The following is a 17,346-nucleotide window of genomic DNA, read 5'->3' as shown; positions in this document are numbered from 1 at the left end:
GTAGGTATGTGCTGTTCTGTGCAAGGCCACAAGACACACAAACACTGCAGCATACACAGGAAAAAAATCCCAAAAGCCAATTACATTGTGGGCCATTGTCTTCAGTAAGTAGAAAATGGGATGCAATGAAATACAACCACGTACTGTACATCATCTTCATCTGTGTCCAGAGCCTCTGGCAGGTTCTCAGTTTCACTTCCAAACTAGTAGTAGTAAGGTTAAAACGGATAAGTTTGTAATGTTGCCTGTGGTTATAGGGTCCATCATAAATAAGGGAATTCATTGAGACAAAAGAACATAGCATTTAAAAGCACGCACTCAGTCAGTCCAAACAAGGCAATTAATACCATCATGTCACACTTCTGTCACACACAGTCTGTCTCCGTCCGTCTGTACACATTAGGCAGTAGACCGGGGGTTTTCTTTACACGGCCGCACACACAGACCGCGAGCCGAGCATGACCTCATCGTTGCACTTTTCCGTCGCTCGGGCTCTCTTCCTCCCCCCCCCTGTGAATAAAAAGGACGTGTGGTGGCGTTGCCACGGTGACCAAACCGCCCAACGGAACGGCGCGGCCTCCAGCCGCGTCCTCTCAGCAGGTCCCCGCGCTGCTGACCGTGGTGTAGCTGAACCTCGACACGGACGTCCCCGTCGTCATGGCATCCTCCTCATCCCGCTGCGGCCCGCCGCCGCGGCGCCTGCTGCGGCGGAGGAGGCTCTGGCGGCCGCCGCCGCGGCAGCAGCAGGGCACGTCGCCGCGGCAGGCGAACGTGGCGAGCAGCGCCTTACGGAAGCGCGTGTTCATGAAGCAGTAGATGACGGGGTTGACGCACGCCGAGCTGTACGACAGCAGGAGGATGAAGGAGATGGGCGCGCCGGAGAGGGCGCGCACGGCCGACTCGTTGTCGAAGGCCCGCCAGGTGTTGACGCAGTAGAGCGGCATCCAGCACACGAAGAACATGGCCACGATCACCACCAGCATGCGGATCACCCGCCTCTTGGCCTCCAGCTTGGCCTCCGAGGTGTTGCTGCGCAGCCGGGGCGGCTCCTCCGCCTGCAGCTGCCGAGCCACCCCGGCGCCGCCGCCGCCCGAGGCGGACAGGGTGGACATCTCCACGGAGGGGTGGTGGTGGTGGGGCGGCTGGGGGGCCGCGTTGTTGTGTACGTAGCATCCGTCGCCGTCGTCGTCGCATCCACTGGACGCGGCGGCGGAGGAGGCCAGGCCGTTCTTCAGCACTGGAGGAGCAGAGAAAGCACAAAGAGGAAAGACACGAGAGAGATGGAGTGAGTTTGTCTTCGGAAAAGCGTAGGATGGATCGGGGGTGCTTATGTTCTTACCGAAATGTCAAAATGTCGTCATGCTTTATGTGGCATGTGATGTGTCAAACTAGGTTTTCATGGTGCTGAATCCACTCCAAGCATTCGTTTTGCACAAATAAACACTCCTTGGGCTAAAAACGGCCAAACGGCAAAACTAATGCTTGGAATGGATTCAGCACCATGAAAACTCCCTAGTTTGACACATCACATGCTACATAAAGCATGATGATTTTTTTTTTTTTTAATTAATGGTCACATTAATGGTCACATAATTTATGCCAATTATGAAAATTGCAAACATATGCAAGTTAGCATCCAGCAGTTTCTACATGCTGGGGGACCCATACTCAACATTTCTAACATAAAACCTTGTACTCAACATGTCCGGGTTCACAATGGGGCTCTATGGGCTATAGTAAGTAGACTAAATGCAAGAATCTCCTTACAGAGATTAATAAACAAGAATTGATGACATCAATTAATTACCAGCTGCTGCCTTATATCCCATGGCTGAGAGGTCGGCTAGAGGAAAAAAAAGGTTTGTGAATTCCTAGAGACGAGGCAGCCAATCGGGACGATAGGTTGTCAGTACAGCCAATAAGAAACATAGGTCTCAACTACAGCAAGTGGGCGTGAAAGCACTGCTTACACAGCAGCTGGTTAAAAAAGGGTCATGATTAAAATAATTAACACTCAGAATGCTATACTGTGTTGGAATACAGGATTTTATACCGTGTTGGAATTACATGTACTTAAAACATAATTACAGTGAACACAAAGTGACAGACAGTGCTGCGTCATGCGTCATGTCAATTTGTTCTCATGTGCTCCGGATATGTTTTTTTCCTGAGCTCTTAGTGCAGCTGCTCACCTTAATGGAAAGAGCAGTGATTCATCCAAACAGTAGCTCTTACATCTCTCATGGGAAATTGGTGTATGTAAATACAATTTCAAAAAGCTTATTTTGACCTCCAGGGCCAGCCGATTCCAAGGTCACAGACTGTCTCACTCACACAGACTGACTCATTCACTCATTCTCACCCGATTTCTTCAAAATCTGATCTGTGTATAAAGCAGGGCAATTTAGAAGCACTTACTGTAACAACATATCAATACAGTTGTTCTTTTTTTTCACCTGGCAACCCCCCAGCCCCTCCCCTCCATCTCTTCCCTGAGACCAAACAGATGGTGATGTCGAGACCTGCGGCCGCCAGCCAAATTCCATCCGCTAATGGAGCATCAGCGAACGTACCACGGTGTATACCTCCAGATGAGATCATGCCAGACAGGCTCTCGCATGCCCACAAAAGGTTATGACGATACACTTAACCTGCACACGTTGTAATGATTGTATAGCCGCTTACCGGTATGTATATTTTGATGGAAATTGTTCGTCAAAACAACCCGGGAGAAGAAAACCTTCCAGTAAGAGAGATGGCGTCTATAGCTGGGAAGTAACAGCCTTCTGAAACACATCGTCTCCAGGGGAAACTATTCAATCACTTAAATTACCCATTATGCCTTGAATGTTTTTCTTTTACCATTTTGAAAAACATTTTCAAATAGTTCAAATAGCCGATCTACAAGCTCACAACATGTCGATTTTCACTATTTTAAAATGGTTTTCAATATAATAGTTGAAAAAGTTATTGCATATAGAGGGTATGCGCTTGACATCATCATCAAACCTGGAAGCTATGTAGGAACGTCTACTGAGTGTCAAAAAACGACTTTCTGGCCTTGACAGCCCATAACAGAGACATCCAAACAGAAACCTTGAATTTGATTGCATTAAACGACGATAAACGACATTAAACTCACTTTGTCACTCATTTTGCCACTCGATTTGCCATTCACTTTATGCATGTGCATACCCTCTATAGAGCGTCGCAGTCCCTCCCCCTTTCAGAACGACGAGTGGCCCAGGAAATGAAATGCAATGCATTTCTCCCATAGGACTTTCTTTAAGTATTTATTTAAAGACGGTTACGCCGCAGACAAAGCCAACTCGGATCGTGACAAATCATGACAATGAACACAATATTTTGGGCCGATCAAATCATTAGAAAGAAGAAAATAAAGGCAGGAGACAACACTATTTGTTTTGTTTTTCTTCTTATAAATTATTTGATCGGCCCAAAACATTGTGTTCATTGTCATGATTTGTCACGATCCGAGTTGGCTTTGTCCGCGGCGTAACCGTCTTTAAATAAATACTTAAAGAAAATCCTATGGGAGAAATGCATTGCATTTCATTTCCTCGGCCACCTGTGGCGCACCCATTATGTCAGGGCTATTCAACTCAATGGAAAAAGTACTCAAATGTTTTACTTAAGTAAAAGTATAAATACTGCGATGTAGATGTATTCTGTTACCAGTAAAAGTCCCGTATTCAAAATGTCCTCAAGTAAAAGTACAAAAGTACATCGCATTGTGAGCTTGTAGATCGCCTATTTTCAAATGGCCGAAATGTATATAGGGTTGAAGTGGTAAATGTATGTTTTCTAATAAAAATTAAAATCTCCAAAGTAACAGTAACAGTAATAATTGCAGTGGAGTAAAAGTAAAAATGTTGTCTCTAAGATGTAGTGGTGTAGAAGTAAAAGTATTGGAAATTGGAAATACTCAAGTAAAGTACAAATACCTCAAAATTGTACTTGGTAAATGGTGCATTTATATAGCGCCTTTATCCAAGGCGCTTTACATACAGTAGATTGTGCATTACGTTCACCCATTCACACACACACATTCACACACCGATGGCGGCGGAAACCATGCAAGGCACCAACCAGCACATCGGGAGCAATTAGGGGTTCAGTGTCTTGCTCAAGGACACTTCCACACTGACTCTGGGGGAGCCCATGGGGTCGAACTGGCAACCTTGTGGTTACCATCCAGCCACTCTACCCCTGAGCCACCGCCGCCCTAAGTGCAGTACTTAAGTGCAGTACTTGCGTCTGTAACCCTGAGTGTACAAATGGAACCAAATGCATGGAACCGAGTGTATAAATGCAACCAAAATCCTTTTGGTCTGTAATTCTACAAATGGAACCAAATGGACCTGTGAGGATTTTATTATAGTGTGCTGGTGTACTCAAAGAGTTAAATAGGCTTCTCACTTGTGGACACCCTCTTCTGGCCCATCTCAAACTGAATGCCTCTGTAGAGCTCCCTGGAGATGAGACCGTAGGCCACGATCATCACCACGCCAGGAATGACAAACAGCACCATCAGCAGCAGGATGAACCTGAGACACACCAGAGACAGTACACAGTACAATAAATACATAACATAACTGTATACAGTATTATTAACCCATTTTGGGGGCGGGAACCCCTTTTGGTGTTTTAAGCATTATTTTATACTTTAGCTATGAGCTTGTAGATCTGCTATTTTTGAAAAATCGTGAAATTGTGGCGTAAAGCTTTGAATATATGTTCTTTCAGAGCGAGAACGTTTTTAACAGAAATCTTTGCTTCTGGGGGATCCCTGGAACAACATATTTTCAGATGGGTGTCGGCAGCCGAATGCATGTTATTTTTGGGGTCCTTGACAATATTGAGCACCACTGATTTATCAGAAAATTGTCATGATTTCGAAGACTTAAAAAAAAAAAATTGTCCTCAATTATACAGTAAATGGGTTAACCTTCGCTGAGGTGACGGATAAGGCTATAGGCTATCGGCATCAAGTGCAACATGAAATTGTTCAGCCTGGCATGGCCAGACTAATATCACAGTGTAGATATTAGTCTGGAATCTCTGTGTCCGCCCACAGAGATTGTGGGCGGACAAAAAAAGCCTCTGGTGATAAACCAACATTCACAAAAAAGGAACTGAGGCGTTTACTCTAGTCTGTATGTTAATGTAAAAGCAAGCATGTGTTCATTTATCTAAAGCATGTCGATTGTAAATAAACGGTTTAAACGATTGTAAATGAGTAATTCCCCCAATTTCCCTGACTCCATCTGTTCCGATCAAAGTAGATCAATACCACCGGGACTTCATAAAACACACACAAACACACGCACGCACGCACGCACACACACACACAGACGCACGCACGCACGCACGCACGCACACCAGCTTACCAGGTCTGCTCGGCCTTGACTTGCGGCCACATGTGGCGACACTGATGTGCGGTGGTGTTGTCGGGACGCTGGTGAGCTTCCAGGTGGCTGATGACGGGATACGGGATCATCAGGACGAAGGCGAGCAGCCAGGTCGCCGCTATGACCCGGTAGGCGTGGGAGCACGTCTGCCACACCCGAGACTTCAGAGGGTTGCAGATGGCACTGTAGCGCTCGATCGCTATGGCGACGAGGCTGAATGTGGAGATGCTCACGGATATGCCTGTGAAAAACAAAGTAGGGGGTGGGTGAAAGAATCCATTCAGTGATATATCGCGATTTTCGATATAATATCGAATTGCCAAGTTCAGAATCGATTTTCTTATTATTATTTATGCATTTATTTATTTATTTTTCTTTCATGGCCAGAAAGGCTGACAGGCGTTATCTGGCTGCATTGGGTATCTGGCCCAAATGTGGTACTGTATATGGCAATCTTGGTATACTGTACTTCACAGGTAACAAAAAAAGGTATAGATTTTGGCGTAACTAAAGGATTAAAACATAATATTTCGCATGCATAGACTTCCAACTCATTTCACACTTCACCAGGCATTTCAGGCTTTCATGGCTGGTGGTGCTTCTGTTTTGAGAAGAAAAGGGCAGTGATTGATTGGTCTACATGTTTTATAGATGGCTTGGCTGTCCCGGCTGTCCCGGCTTGGCTGTCCCGGTCACCAGATGGGGCTGATAACCACTTTGTCCAACAACTGTGTATTTTCAATATATAAATATGTAATTTCATTTTCTAGCTTGAAAGGGACACACCACAACGGGAGGGACTTTGGCCCACGAAGAGAGGGACATTCGCCCTATAGTTTTAGACGGCGACGGAGAGGCGCCGTCTCAAGAGCCATGAGAGACGCCACCGAGCAAGGCTAAAGCGAGCGAGTCGCTGCGTTGAACGTTGCAATGTTCGCTTGAGCCGACTCAGCCCCCTCCGAGCAAAGAATAGTAAATCCCCCCCCCCCTGCTGCGAGTCAAATTGGAGCGTTTTTTAAAGTGTTTCCACGGCCGTACAGGCCAAGACATAAATCTCTAGCAGGTATCCTGCTGTACATATGATATGATATATGATATAGTGCGTTATTGTCAGTTCACGCTGACATTTGTCTAGCGACCCAGCAGCCGTGTATTGCAGAACACATATACACACATTTGACATAGCACAAAGAACAAAACAAGATTACATGGACATGAAGACAAGAGCAATGTTCACCACTCAACCTACACCTGACCAAACTCCTGATTAAGCCTCGAGGTCGATTGGTGGACAAAGGACCTCTTTAGTCTGACCTTATTGTATGCTGGGACACCATATGTGACCAGATTTGACTGAGAACCTGCCATCGTGCAACCTCCAGCTTTTCACCAGAGGAGAAAAACTTTAAAAGAAAATTATCCAAAATGAGTTAATAGCACAGCACAGGCAGACTCTTCACATACTAGAAGAGCATGTATGAAATAAGTGTCAGAGCTGAAACAGACATGTAAATATGAAATAAATGCTTAAACATGTAGCTAAGTGTAGTGTTAGAGACCACAGAAGTCAACCTTTCAAGCCTGTTTACTCAACTCGCTGTTTTCTGCAAGACAGTACTCTATAAGCCATACAGTATCTCCAAAACTGGTGGGTCAAACTGAACAACCACTATGTCAATTTGAAGCTATGATTCCCTGCTTTCATATCCAATGGCAGGCCACATATCTAGGTACAGTAGCAACATATATTTCCCACATGTACCATATGACCCTGGAATCGTGTCATCTTTCCAGTCTCTCCAAACTTTTCTACTGAATATAATGAAGTAAGTGGAACATACAAAACATTTCTGGGTGGAATAACATTATACATTTCTGCCAGGCGTGAAGGTGATTCATGGAGGAGAGGAGGAGGAGGAGATGGTTTATCAGGGTCTTGTGGTGAGGGAAATCACATTGGCCTGGGTCACTGATGTGATCATATACGTCTCCCGCGTTACAGGCAAGGTGGGGGAAATTACTCTTCTCAAAAACCACCTCCTCTGCTCAGACTATAATACAAACGCTGCGTGTGTGTGTGTGTGTGTGTGTGTGTGTGTGTGTGTGTGTGTGTGTGCACACATGGCAGAGACCATGGAAGGTGTTGGGCGGTGGTGTGGAGGTGTATACTCTGTGCTATATGTACAAAGGAAATGGGGATAGACACAAGGAAAGGAAAAAAAAGAAATGGGATTGAGGAATGAGCCTGCATGGGCCCAGTGAGCCGTTACACACACCCTGTCTGGACCCCCGGGAGCAGGTGGAGAGCATGGCCAAGCCGAAGCGAAGAGCAATCTCTCCAGCAATCTCTCCGGAGACAAAACCTTTCTCCACATGTGCCTTGCAGAGACGGCTTCGCTCTCGTTCACGGCCCCCGCGGTGGGAAACCGGCCGCTCTTTAAGTTTTATCTATTGCACATCTTCTATTCAGACTTTTTTTTTTTTTATCAATGAGAACGATCCAGCTCTCTTGTTATTCTGTCACTGCAGTTTTTTGTTTTTTTTTCGTTTTTTCTCACCAGTCTCTTTCATTTCTCTATAGCAAAAGATCCATCTAAACTCAGGCAGTCTCAATTTTCGATTCACCATTATGTACTTCTCCCCTTTCATGCAGTCCAGCTGTATCGATTTTGCCGACTACCCTCTCTTGTACACCATGGGGTTTCCTTTAAAATAAAGTGCAAGGGAGCTTAAAAAAAGTAAAATTTTAGCACACTTCCTCCAAAGTGAGTAAAAAAAAAGCGAGAGTTCATTGCAAAAAGCAGTACATTGCCTAGCTTGGTGAGCAATAACTCTTTTACAGACTTTATCTATGGTACATTGGTAGCAATTAATAATAGAGCACACTGAACAAATCGCATGGCTCTTAACACTTTGACTTCTATTCACTTAGTTACTCGAGTGAATTAATTGTACAACACTTTCCCTGTGATTCATTGTTTAATCCACGTTTCTTAGGCCCAATCGCAATCCACTCCCTTGCTGACTAAATGAGCCCTCACTGACTTAGCTGCGCGTTCATGTGAAGTCTGCGAGGGCTTGAGGGATGTCCCATTTGAAATCGGTAAGTCAGTGAGGGCTAGCCCCGCCCCTTTATGTGCCCTTTGCCAAAGTCAGCATCGATGCTGACTTTGGCTGACTTTAGCAAAGAAATTACCCACAGTTCATAGCGTTACCAGGGGAATGAGGGGGATCCTCCGAACGTCAATCATTTAAGTATGCAAATTAGTTATGTGTCGCGGTTAGAATGTCAACAAACACAATAGTGCTTTCTCACTGTTCTCAAAAGGAGACGGAATGGAAGGATATAGGCTATATATTTAATAACAATAATAATAAGGGAAACATTATGAGAAATGTCTAATGAGCAAAGTAAAAGAATATGGAAATGAAATGTATAATGAATATTATTATATGAATATTACAACCCATATCACACAGGAAAGTGTATTTATGAAACTAATAATAAAACAATCAGCTTAAATACTAAAATAGGCGTGATAGACATGTATAAATAGTCCAAGCATGTAGGTAGGCACTGGCTGTGAATAAGGACAGCTTTTATAAAGTGATGCAAAGTGCCATGAATGGCGGACTCATCTTCAAAGTGCTGTCCCATTTCTTTCACAACAATTTGGAGCCCTTGCAGCCTCTCACCCTCAAGCACTTACAGCTGACGTCATTAAAGTCAATGAGGGTCCAGGGCTCAGGGCTTGAGGGAGGCAATTGGGATTGGGCCTTAATCTGTTTTAAGTCATACGGGCAATCCACCGGACAGAATGGGATATGAGACGCGTGTTGACGTCATCGCAAAAAAGGTCCATCGCTCCGACGTGCAAAAGGTTATGGGAAATTGAGTCCCTGTTGTTTACAATGGGAAAGCTGCCTAGCAGTGCGCGGCTGCCCTGTCCGGTCTGTTGTTGTGGTCGGCACTTTGGAATTTTTTTCAACACTACAACAAGCGATTTACACCGTTTTAAGACCATGAGCAAGGTGAAAGGCTGAACCAAATTCTTTGCCAGGAAAGTGCCGTTTCTGGACTCAGCTAGTACCCATTTAATAGCAAACTCACTGGTTTTATGTTCAAAATAGGCTGGCTCAGGGCTGTCTGCGAGGCACCATGTTAGAAAACAGCATTTCCAGCAATTGGGCTGGCAGCCGGGTCAGTTCAACTATAGCTGAACCAGGTACACAAAATCTACACAGACAGCGCCCCTGTGTATACTTTGCAAGCTTTTTCAGAAGCGTAGCAAAGTTCAATCCCAACTAACCAAGAACCAGCATTGCAGACCTGACCATAGCCACCACCTAAAACTCGGAAAACTCTCATTTAGATTTGGACTTTGGGGGAGAAGTAAACTATAGAACTCGCTACCCCTGACAATCAGCAGCCGTCTCCTTTAAAAGGTCAATAAAGGTCAAAGCATGGCCTTCATAAATACCATTTAAGTGGTATAATAGTCAATCGGATATAAAGTATAGTATAATATAATTTTGCATCTTTGTGACAGGCCTAAACATTCTCCCCTTCCTCCCCACACACACACACACAGGAACAGTTTTGATGTGGTTTTTGGCATAATAATTTTGGAAATATTCAAATCTTCCCCTTATGCACAAGATCGGTATCGGCCGACCATGAGGAAAAACAATCATCGGGATCGGCCCCAAAATAAAAACCCTGATCGGAGCATCCCTCCCTACTAGTCTGAAACCACCACCACCCCCAATATCACACCATGCCTCACCCATGAGATAAGCCACTATCCTGCACATGGCGGCTCCGAAGATGAAGTCCTTGAGGATGTTGGGGATGAGGTTGAAGGGCATGCAGAAGACGGCCATCATCAGGTCGCTGACGGCCAGCGACAGCAGGAAGGAGTTGGTGACGGTGCGCATGCGCCGGTTGACCGCCAGCACCACGATGATCAGCAGGTTGCCCAGGACGCTCAGCAGGAAGATGAGCGCGTAGAGCAAGATGCGCAGCGTGTGGTCCTCTGCTGCGGAGAAGCAGGGAGACAAAACAGTGGTGAAAAGGGATGTTAGCCTGCATTTAGGCCTGACGTCGAAATTTAAAAGAAAAAAGATCTTCAAAAACCTGACAGTTTTCTGAAAAAGAAAAAAACCCATATGTTTCTGTGGTGCTCAATATTTCATGTCAAGGACCCCAAAAGTTATATGTAATATGACTCCTCCCCCCATCTGAATATTGTTGTTCCAGGGACCTCCACGGCCAGAAGCAAAGATTTGAGTTAAAATGTTCACTCTGTAACAATGTATATTCAAAGATTTGAGGCACATTTTCACGATTTTTCAAAAATAGCAGACCTACAAGTTCATAGCGTGGCACTCTGAGCTATGAGCTTGTAGATCTGCTAATTTTCAATAGCTAAAGTGTAACATAATGCTTTAAAACACCAAAAGGGGTTCCCGCCCAAAATGGGTTAGAGTTTAGTTAGAGCACCACCTTCACTTTTGCGGCCCGCATGTTAATATCAGAATACTGATATAGTATTGATTTTACCTGTTACAATTCCAAACCCACTTTAATTACTTCATGACTATAGAATTAAATGTATAGTACTTAATGACTAGTATTAACATGTTATTGTCTTTTTGTGTCCAATGTAGTTATGTTAACATTTCATAAAGTTAACATAACGATCTACAAGCTTGTAGATCGGATATTTTTGCTACGACAGTAACATGCACTGTGGCCCCTCTGGAGTGAGTGTGGAAATATAGTGGCCCTCTCCATCGTCAAAGTTGCCCACCCCTGAGTTAGAGGGATGCCATTGCAGAGGCAGTGCAGCAACATCGACAATAAAATTGGCATATATATCGTTTTCATGTTTACTGTTATCCTCTCTTGGTGCCTTGCTCTCTAGCCTGGCTGTTAGAGGCAGCCCCCCACCCCCACATAAAATTTGACATAGGCCTATGTACATATTCACATGCACACACAGTCACTCACAAACGCACGCACGCACACACACATATGATCGGACCGACAACTTGAACTTTAGAGAACAAGTTAACTATAAGGCGTCAGCAGTCCGACCCTCAGAGGCCGCAAGCACACTGTCGCGCGTGGACGCGTCAGAAGAACATGAAGCCCTTCTTCTTCGTGGGGTTTTTAGACAGCTGGTGGATGGAAAAGAAGCTCCACCTCCGCGCCAGACTGACGCGACGGACAGCTTCACGGACGCGCTCTCCTCCGCGTCAGTCGGGCGCGGAGGTGGAGCTTCTTTTCCATCCACCAGCTGTCTAAAAACTGTGCGCAGCCGCTGTGCACAACCGAAAATGTGCGCGACAGTCTGCCTCCGCTGAGAGAGAGGGCTATAGGTGCAGTGCTTCAAGGAGAGTCCCCCGACTCCCCATTGCACACATTCATCAGCACTGTGTCTTTACATACAAATCAATACTATCACTCTTGTCTGTATTGATCCATATACCCTGCCGTCAGCTAACGAGACAATGTCAAAAGACTGCATGTGTGTGTGCGTGCGTGCGCGCACATGTTATATCCTTTAGACATGTATACAGTACAGCATAATTGCAGTGATAGGACGAAAAAGCAAGAGTGAGAAAGAACCACAGGGGGAAGGAAAGCTGTCCGGGCCTCTGCATTAACCATATTAAAATGGTTCATGTATGAAAAAGCAACAGTGATTCCTTTGAGCAATCACATTTTTCTGCATGAGTGGCAACAAATTCGAATTTCATCTGCGGTTGACAGAACGATATTTACAGTAGACAGTAATTGAGAAGAAGTTGGAACATAATGTGACAATTCATTGCTCGTATTCATCTGAATTGTAGCTTTGAAATATGGTGTTCCGATGCTGCTGGAGGAAGGTCTTTGTCATTAAGCATGAACAACCGTCGGCCATTATCCACAAACAAGGACAGTGTTGTGACTGCTAATGTCTTGTAGTCACGATGCAAGAAACTTTTATTGAACCGACGTTTCGGCAAACAAGATGCCTTCTTCAGGGTATGAACTGACTGCTAATGTCCCCAATAGGCCCTATATACAGCTGGAAACAAGGAAACGCCAGCACACGATAAATGTCCTTTTCACATGGTTTATAAACAAATGTGAAAAGGACATTTATTGTTTCCTTGTTTCCATTTGCACTTCTGAGCCTTGCACCTATAAAAGAAAACTCTTCTAATTTGGAGGGTTGTCTGCTTTTGCAGTCTTTCTTCCTCCCAATATACAGGATCCTCACAGCTAAATCCTAAATGTTAGTTTATGCCCGACAGTTGGACAGAATTCGCGAATTTTGTGGGTTGACATCTAAAATGCAAAGCTTATTTGGATGCAGGAGTGCTGACAATAATTTGCATGTCGTCCGCACTCAGTCATGTTCTTACTCACCGTCAGTGGACTAACTTCTGGTTATACATCAGTACGAGATGACCAAATTAGACTCAGTCCTCCGGCGCCTGCATCTGGGAGTTAACACATTTTTCATAACAAATAAATCCATTCTAAAGCTCACAACTCAGCATAACATGCCGTGTTGTGAGCTTGTAGATCTGCTATTTGTTACTAGTTTCACTCACCGTTTGCCTGCTGTGAATAGGGACACTATAGTGTCACATGTCACACATGTGGTTAGCTATATCAGCCGTCACCCATCTACAGTTTTTCATACTGTGTATTTAAAATGTTTAGCATTGAGATAAAAGTCTATCGTGTGCAAGGGTTATACTGTATTAACAGTACAGATGCTGTTGGACACACACACACACTGTCTGGACCGCATGTATGCTATTACATCACCGTGCCAGCGCATCTAGTCTCAACAGAAACGAAGTAAGCTGTGGCATGGCAGCCTTTTGGAATGGCAATTGCATCACAGAGTCCGAGCCCTCTGGGATTAGAAAGCTTCCCCGGGTCACATCCCGTTAAAGCCTCGGTTTCTCACCCCTGTCAGTCAACATCCATTCACCTGCTGTTGAGAAACAGAACACACCAAAACAGTTTGCCTACAGCGTGCGTGCATGGCATGCCCTGGGGGATTAACACAGCACCAGAATGTGTCCCATAGTCACACAAGCACGAATATGAAGGATACTGGGCCAGAGAGATAGACACACACACACACACACACACACACACACACACGAGTGTGCATGCGGTAAGTGCACATACTCAGACACACCTACCATCTATACCACCAAAGTACCCCTTCGGGGTTGACAAGTTGCATGTGAGGGAAGAAGCTATTTTTCCATTTCTGCTTTGCCTCGTTCTACTCTCAATTAAGAGCACAAATCAACAACAACAAACCGAGGCAGTACGTGGGCCAAAATATATACTAAAATAAAATGTGCTTAAAAATTTAGGGTGCAAAGTGCGCCCACAATGGATGCACTCTGGAGCGCCACTGGAATCCTGCCATTCAGCAGGTCTAGTGATGGTTTGAGGCTTGCTTTCTCACCCACGCACGCACACGCACGCACGCACACACGCGCGCACACATCTTCTTTGACTAATAACATGTAATGGATTATCTTGCTCACTCACACAAGCAAACCACAGTAACACAACTGCGTTCCCCTTGGCTTCTGTTCTGTTGTTAACACGTCACAATTAGGCTCATTAAGAGTGTGCACAGAAATAGCAGCCACAAAATAACTTTTTAATTAAAGAAGGGTGAAGCATTAGTGTACATGCGTGTGTATGGGAGTGATATAACTCCCTCACCACCAGCACATTTGACGGAACAATATTCTTCATCGCCTATACTTATCAGAACTGGGCGACTGCCTCTTGGTCAATGTACTGTAACTGTAGTACTGTACACACCACAGATGGAGCTTTCTCACAGTCAAATCTTCAGAGTTCATTTAACCCATTCTGGGCAGGAACCCCTTTTGCTGTTTTATACTTCAGCTATTGAAAAATAGCAGATCTACAAGGCTACGAGCTTGTAGGTCTGCTATTTTTGAAAAATCGTGAAAATGTGGCACAAATCTTTGAATATATATTCTTTCAGAGCGAACGTTTTTAAGTCAAATCTTTGCTTCTGAGTGGTTCCTGGAATAACATATTTTCAGATAATTATAGTGACATATAATTTTTGGGGTCCTTGACATGAAATATGGAGCACCATGCACTGATACAGAAACATAAGGCATTTCAGAAAACTGTTGACCCATTTCGACGTCAGGCCTAAATGGGTCAACTCTGAACGTGTAAACAGTGGTGGAAAGAGGACTACATTTTTTTTGCTTATGTAAAAAAATCAAATCAAATCAAATGAACATTTAATTACATTTAATTACATTTTAATTAAAACAACCAAGATTGACCCAAGTGCTGTACAGATCAGAGGCAAAACTGAACAAGCATAAGAAACACAATTATGAGGAATGTTTGACATGGAAGCACATAAGCACAGGAAGCACATAAGCATGAAAGAATCTGGAATGAATTTGCACAGCAAGGGCAGAAACTACTAACATCAGAATTGCCGTGACATATTACTTGAATAAATAAATGATCCATACCATTAATTAACATGAATAAGCCAAATCATGAATATTTTATGTTTCGTCTGTTCTCCTAATGACACCTTTTGATTATGACTAGGTGGGGTGACTTGATGTCAGTCACCACACGCACACATGACACGCACGCACACGCGCACATACACACACACACACACACACACACACACACACACAAGGGGAAAATTCAACTCTTCCAACATGCTCATGGCTGAGTGCGGTTTTGTTAAATGTCACAGCCAGTTGCTAATCCATAACAGTAAATGTCATTTCGGCTCAAACCAAAGCTCATCCCAGAACAGTCAAGCCACCACTGACACCAGAGACAATTAAAGATTCAAACAAAGTGTGTCTGAAATGTGTAGCCGCTGCAGTGCACAAACAGTACGTGTGGTGGGTACTATTAAACACCTCCGCTCTCAGGTGGTAGAGTGTGATGAGTGATGAGACAGTGGGAGTGATGGAGATGGCATACTGTACAGACAGGCCTAGGAGGGCTGGGGTGTGGTAATGGTAAATGAGAGAGCGAGAGAGAGAGAGAGAGAGAGAGAGAGAGAGAGAGAGAGAGAGTGAAGGAGGTACTTTTTGTCAAGCCACAAACGTCTGCAGAACTATACTGTGTAGGTTGTCTGTTTGTCTTATGTGCAGTGCTGTATATGCAACTCTGTCCGCAAAGACTCAATACACTGCATCATAATCAAATGAAGACTCTTAATGTAATATCCGAATGTTTCTGAATCTGACACGGTGCAATTTGGTGGCCAAAAGGTAAAGAAGGTCAGTTATCGATTAACACATCGTCATGCAACTTATTATTCATTGATTGCATTTGAGAACTTGTCTCAAGCCATTGAAAATAAACAAGCTGAATTGCCCTTTTATTAAAATGGTGTGTGGCAGGTGTGTGTGAAGCCAGCCAGTTATAAAGACTATACGTTATGGTGCAGCCGTGTCTGAGGGTCCGTTCTGACTGTGGTACAGCTTGGCTCTCAGCTTCAGCCTTCACCACAAACACAAACTGAGTGATGGAATAAAACATGGGTGGGGGTAAATGGGGGGGGGGGGGGGGGGGGTGTTGACATAGAGTATTATATTAAGGTTGACATGGGGAGAGAGGCGGTGGAACAGGCGTTAAGAGGGGTGTGTGTGTGTGTGTGTGTGTGTGTGTGTGTGTGTGTGTGTGTGTGAGTGTGGTGGGGGGGGGGCATAGACCATACAGAGGGTCATGAATGAAGACTGAACATGGTGGGAGAGTGATAGTCTGTCTGAGTGGCTGAGTAAGCGATAAAGATGACAGCACCATGTGACTTGCACATCTCTTGTGCGTGCAGATTAATTATAGGGTAGGCCTATGTATACCAGAGTATGTGTTGAATACAACTTACAAGCATGCTTAATCAAAAATGTGCGCAGCCATAATCAGGAAATGTTATAGGATATATATAATATTCACACTCACGCCAGTATATGGTGCCATATTATATATATATATATATATATATATATCCCCCCCCCCTGCTTACTACAGCGCAACAGTTGCAAAGAATCATTAAGGCATATTTAGGGGAACGGAAATAGAAAGAGTTGATTGATAAAGTAACAGCTGCCTTTAGAATTTGAAGTAGGCCTATTAGGCCTAAGCATCATTCATCATGACCAGGGGAATAGGAATAGGCTATACACTGAATTAACTAGTAGGCAGAGTATTTTCGTGAAATAGCCAACTATAAAAAGCTGAAAAAGTAGAGAGGTGAGAAATGACGGTTGGCTATACCACCTTGCCTATGTTTAACAACATGCTTTGAGGTTTTGCTGACACACAATTTTCAATATCTGCAGATCTCCCTCTCTAAAAAAAAACCGATATAATAAACATATATGCCTAATATAAAATAGGCAACTACAATTCAAGCTTATGCTTTTCAGTGATGACCAGAATCCATATTAATTTACAAGGATATGATTTGCGCAAAAACATGCCCACACAGACAATGAGACAATAGGCTACTGATCAAATTATTATTTTGCAATTGTGCGTTTCTTTTTTTAGATTAGGCCTAGTACATTTGGGAAAATAAAAATTGTCCAGTGCTTTCATTCAGACATTGACATATAGGCTACTTTGACATCCTTCTAACAGAATAGCCTAAACTAGTGTGTAACTGTAAATTCAGTTAAACTCACCGCTCACCTTTTTGTTTGCGTTCTGGAACTTCTGGTATGCGGACCGCGAACGTACAGGTGATGTTTGCGGGGTCCAGGCTCTCGTAAACGGTTCCATTCTGGAGCTCATCTCCGTGCGCACAGTCAGTCGATTCATTCAAAGAATAGAAATCCATTTCGTGGGTTA

The 17,346-nt window shown here is 44.1% G+C and overlaps 1 protein-coding gene across 1 annotated transcript; it reads right to left on the bottom strand.

The window, feature by feature from the left end:
* Positions 1 to 475: 475 nt before the first annotated feature.
* cckbrb (cholecystokinin B receptor b) lies at positions 476 to 17,335 on the bottom strand (the record flags this gene model as incomplete). The annotated part of the gene is made up of 5 exons (XM_083776010.1): positions 476 to 1,237; positions 4,441 to 4,568; positions 5,412 to 5,673; positions 10,220 to 10,471; positions 17,188 to 17,335. 5 exons carry the CDS (start codon positions 17,333 to 17,335, stop codon positions 594 to 596), a joined length of 1,434 nt encoding a protein of 477 aa, XP_083632136.1. The 3' UTR covers positions 476 to 593.
* Positions 17,336 to 17,346: the final 11 nt, after the last annotated feature.

This window comes from Protomyctophum parallelum (assembly GCF_964188405.1).
Source record: "Protomyctophum parallelum genome assembly, chromosome: 11".
Classification (NCBI taxonomy): domain Eukaryota; kingdom Metazoa; phylum Chordata; class Actinopteri; order Myctophiformes; family Myctophidae; genus Protomyctophum; species Protomyctophum parallelum.
This window is presented reverse-complemented; position numbering and strand designations above follow the sequence as displayed.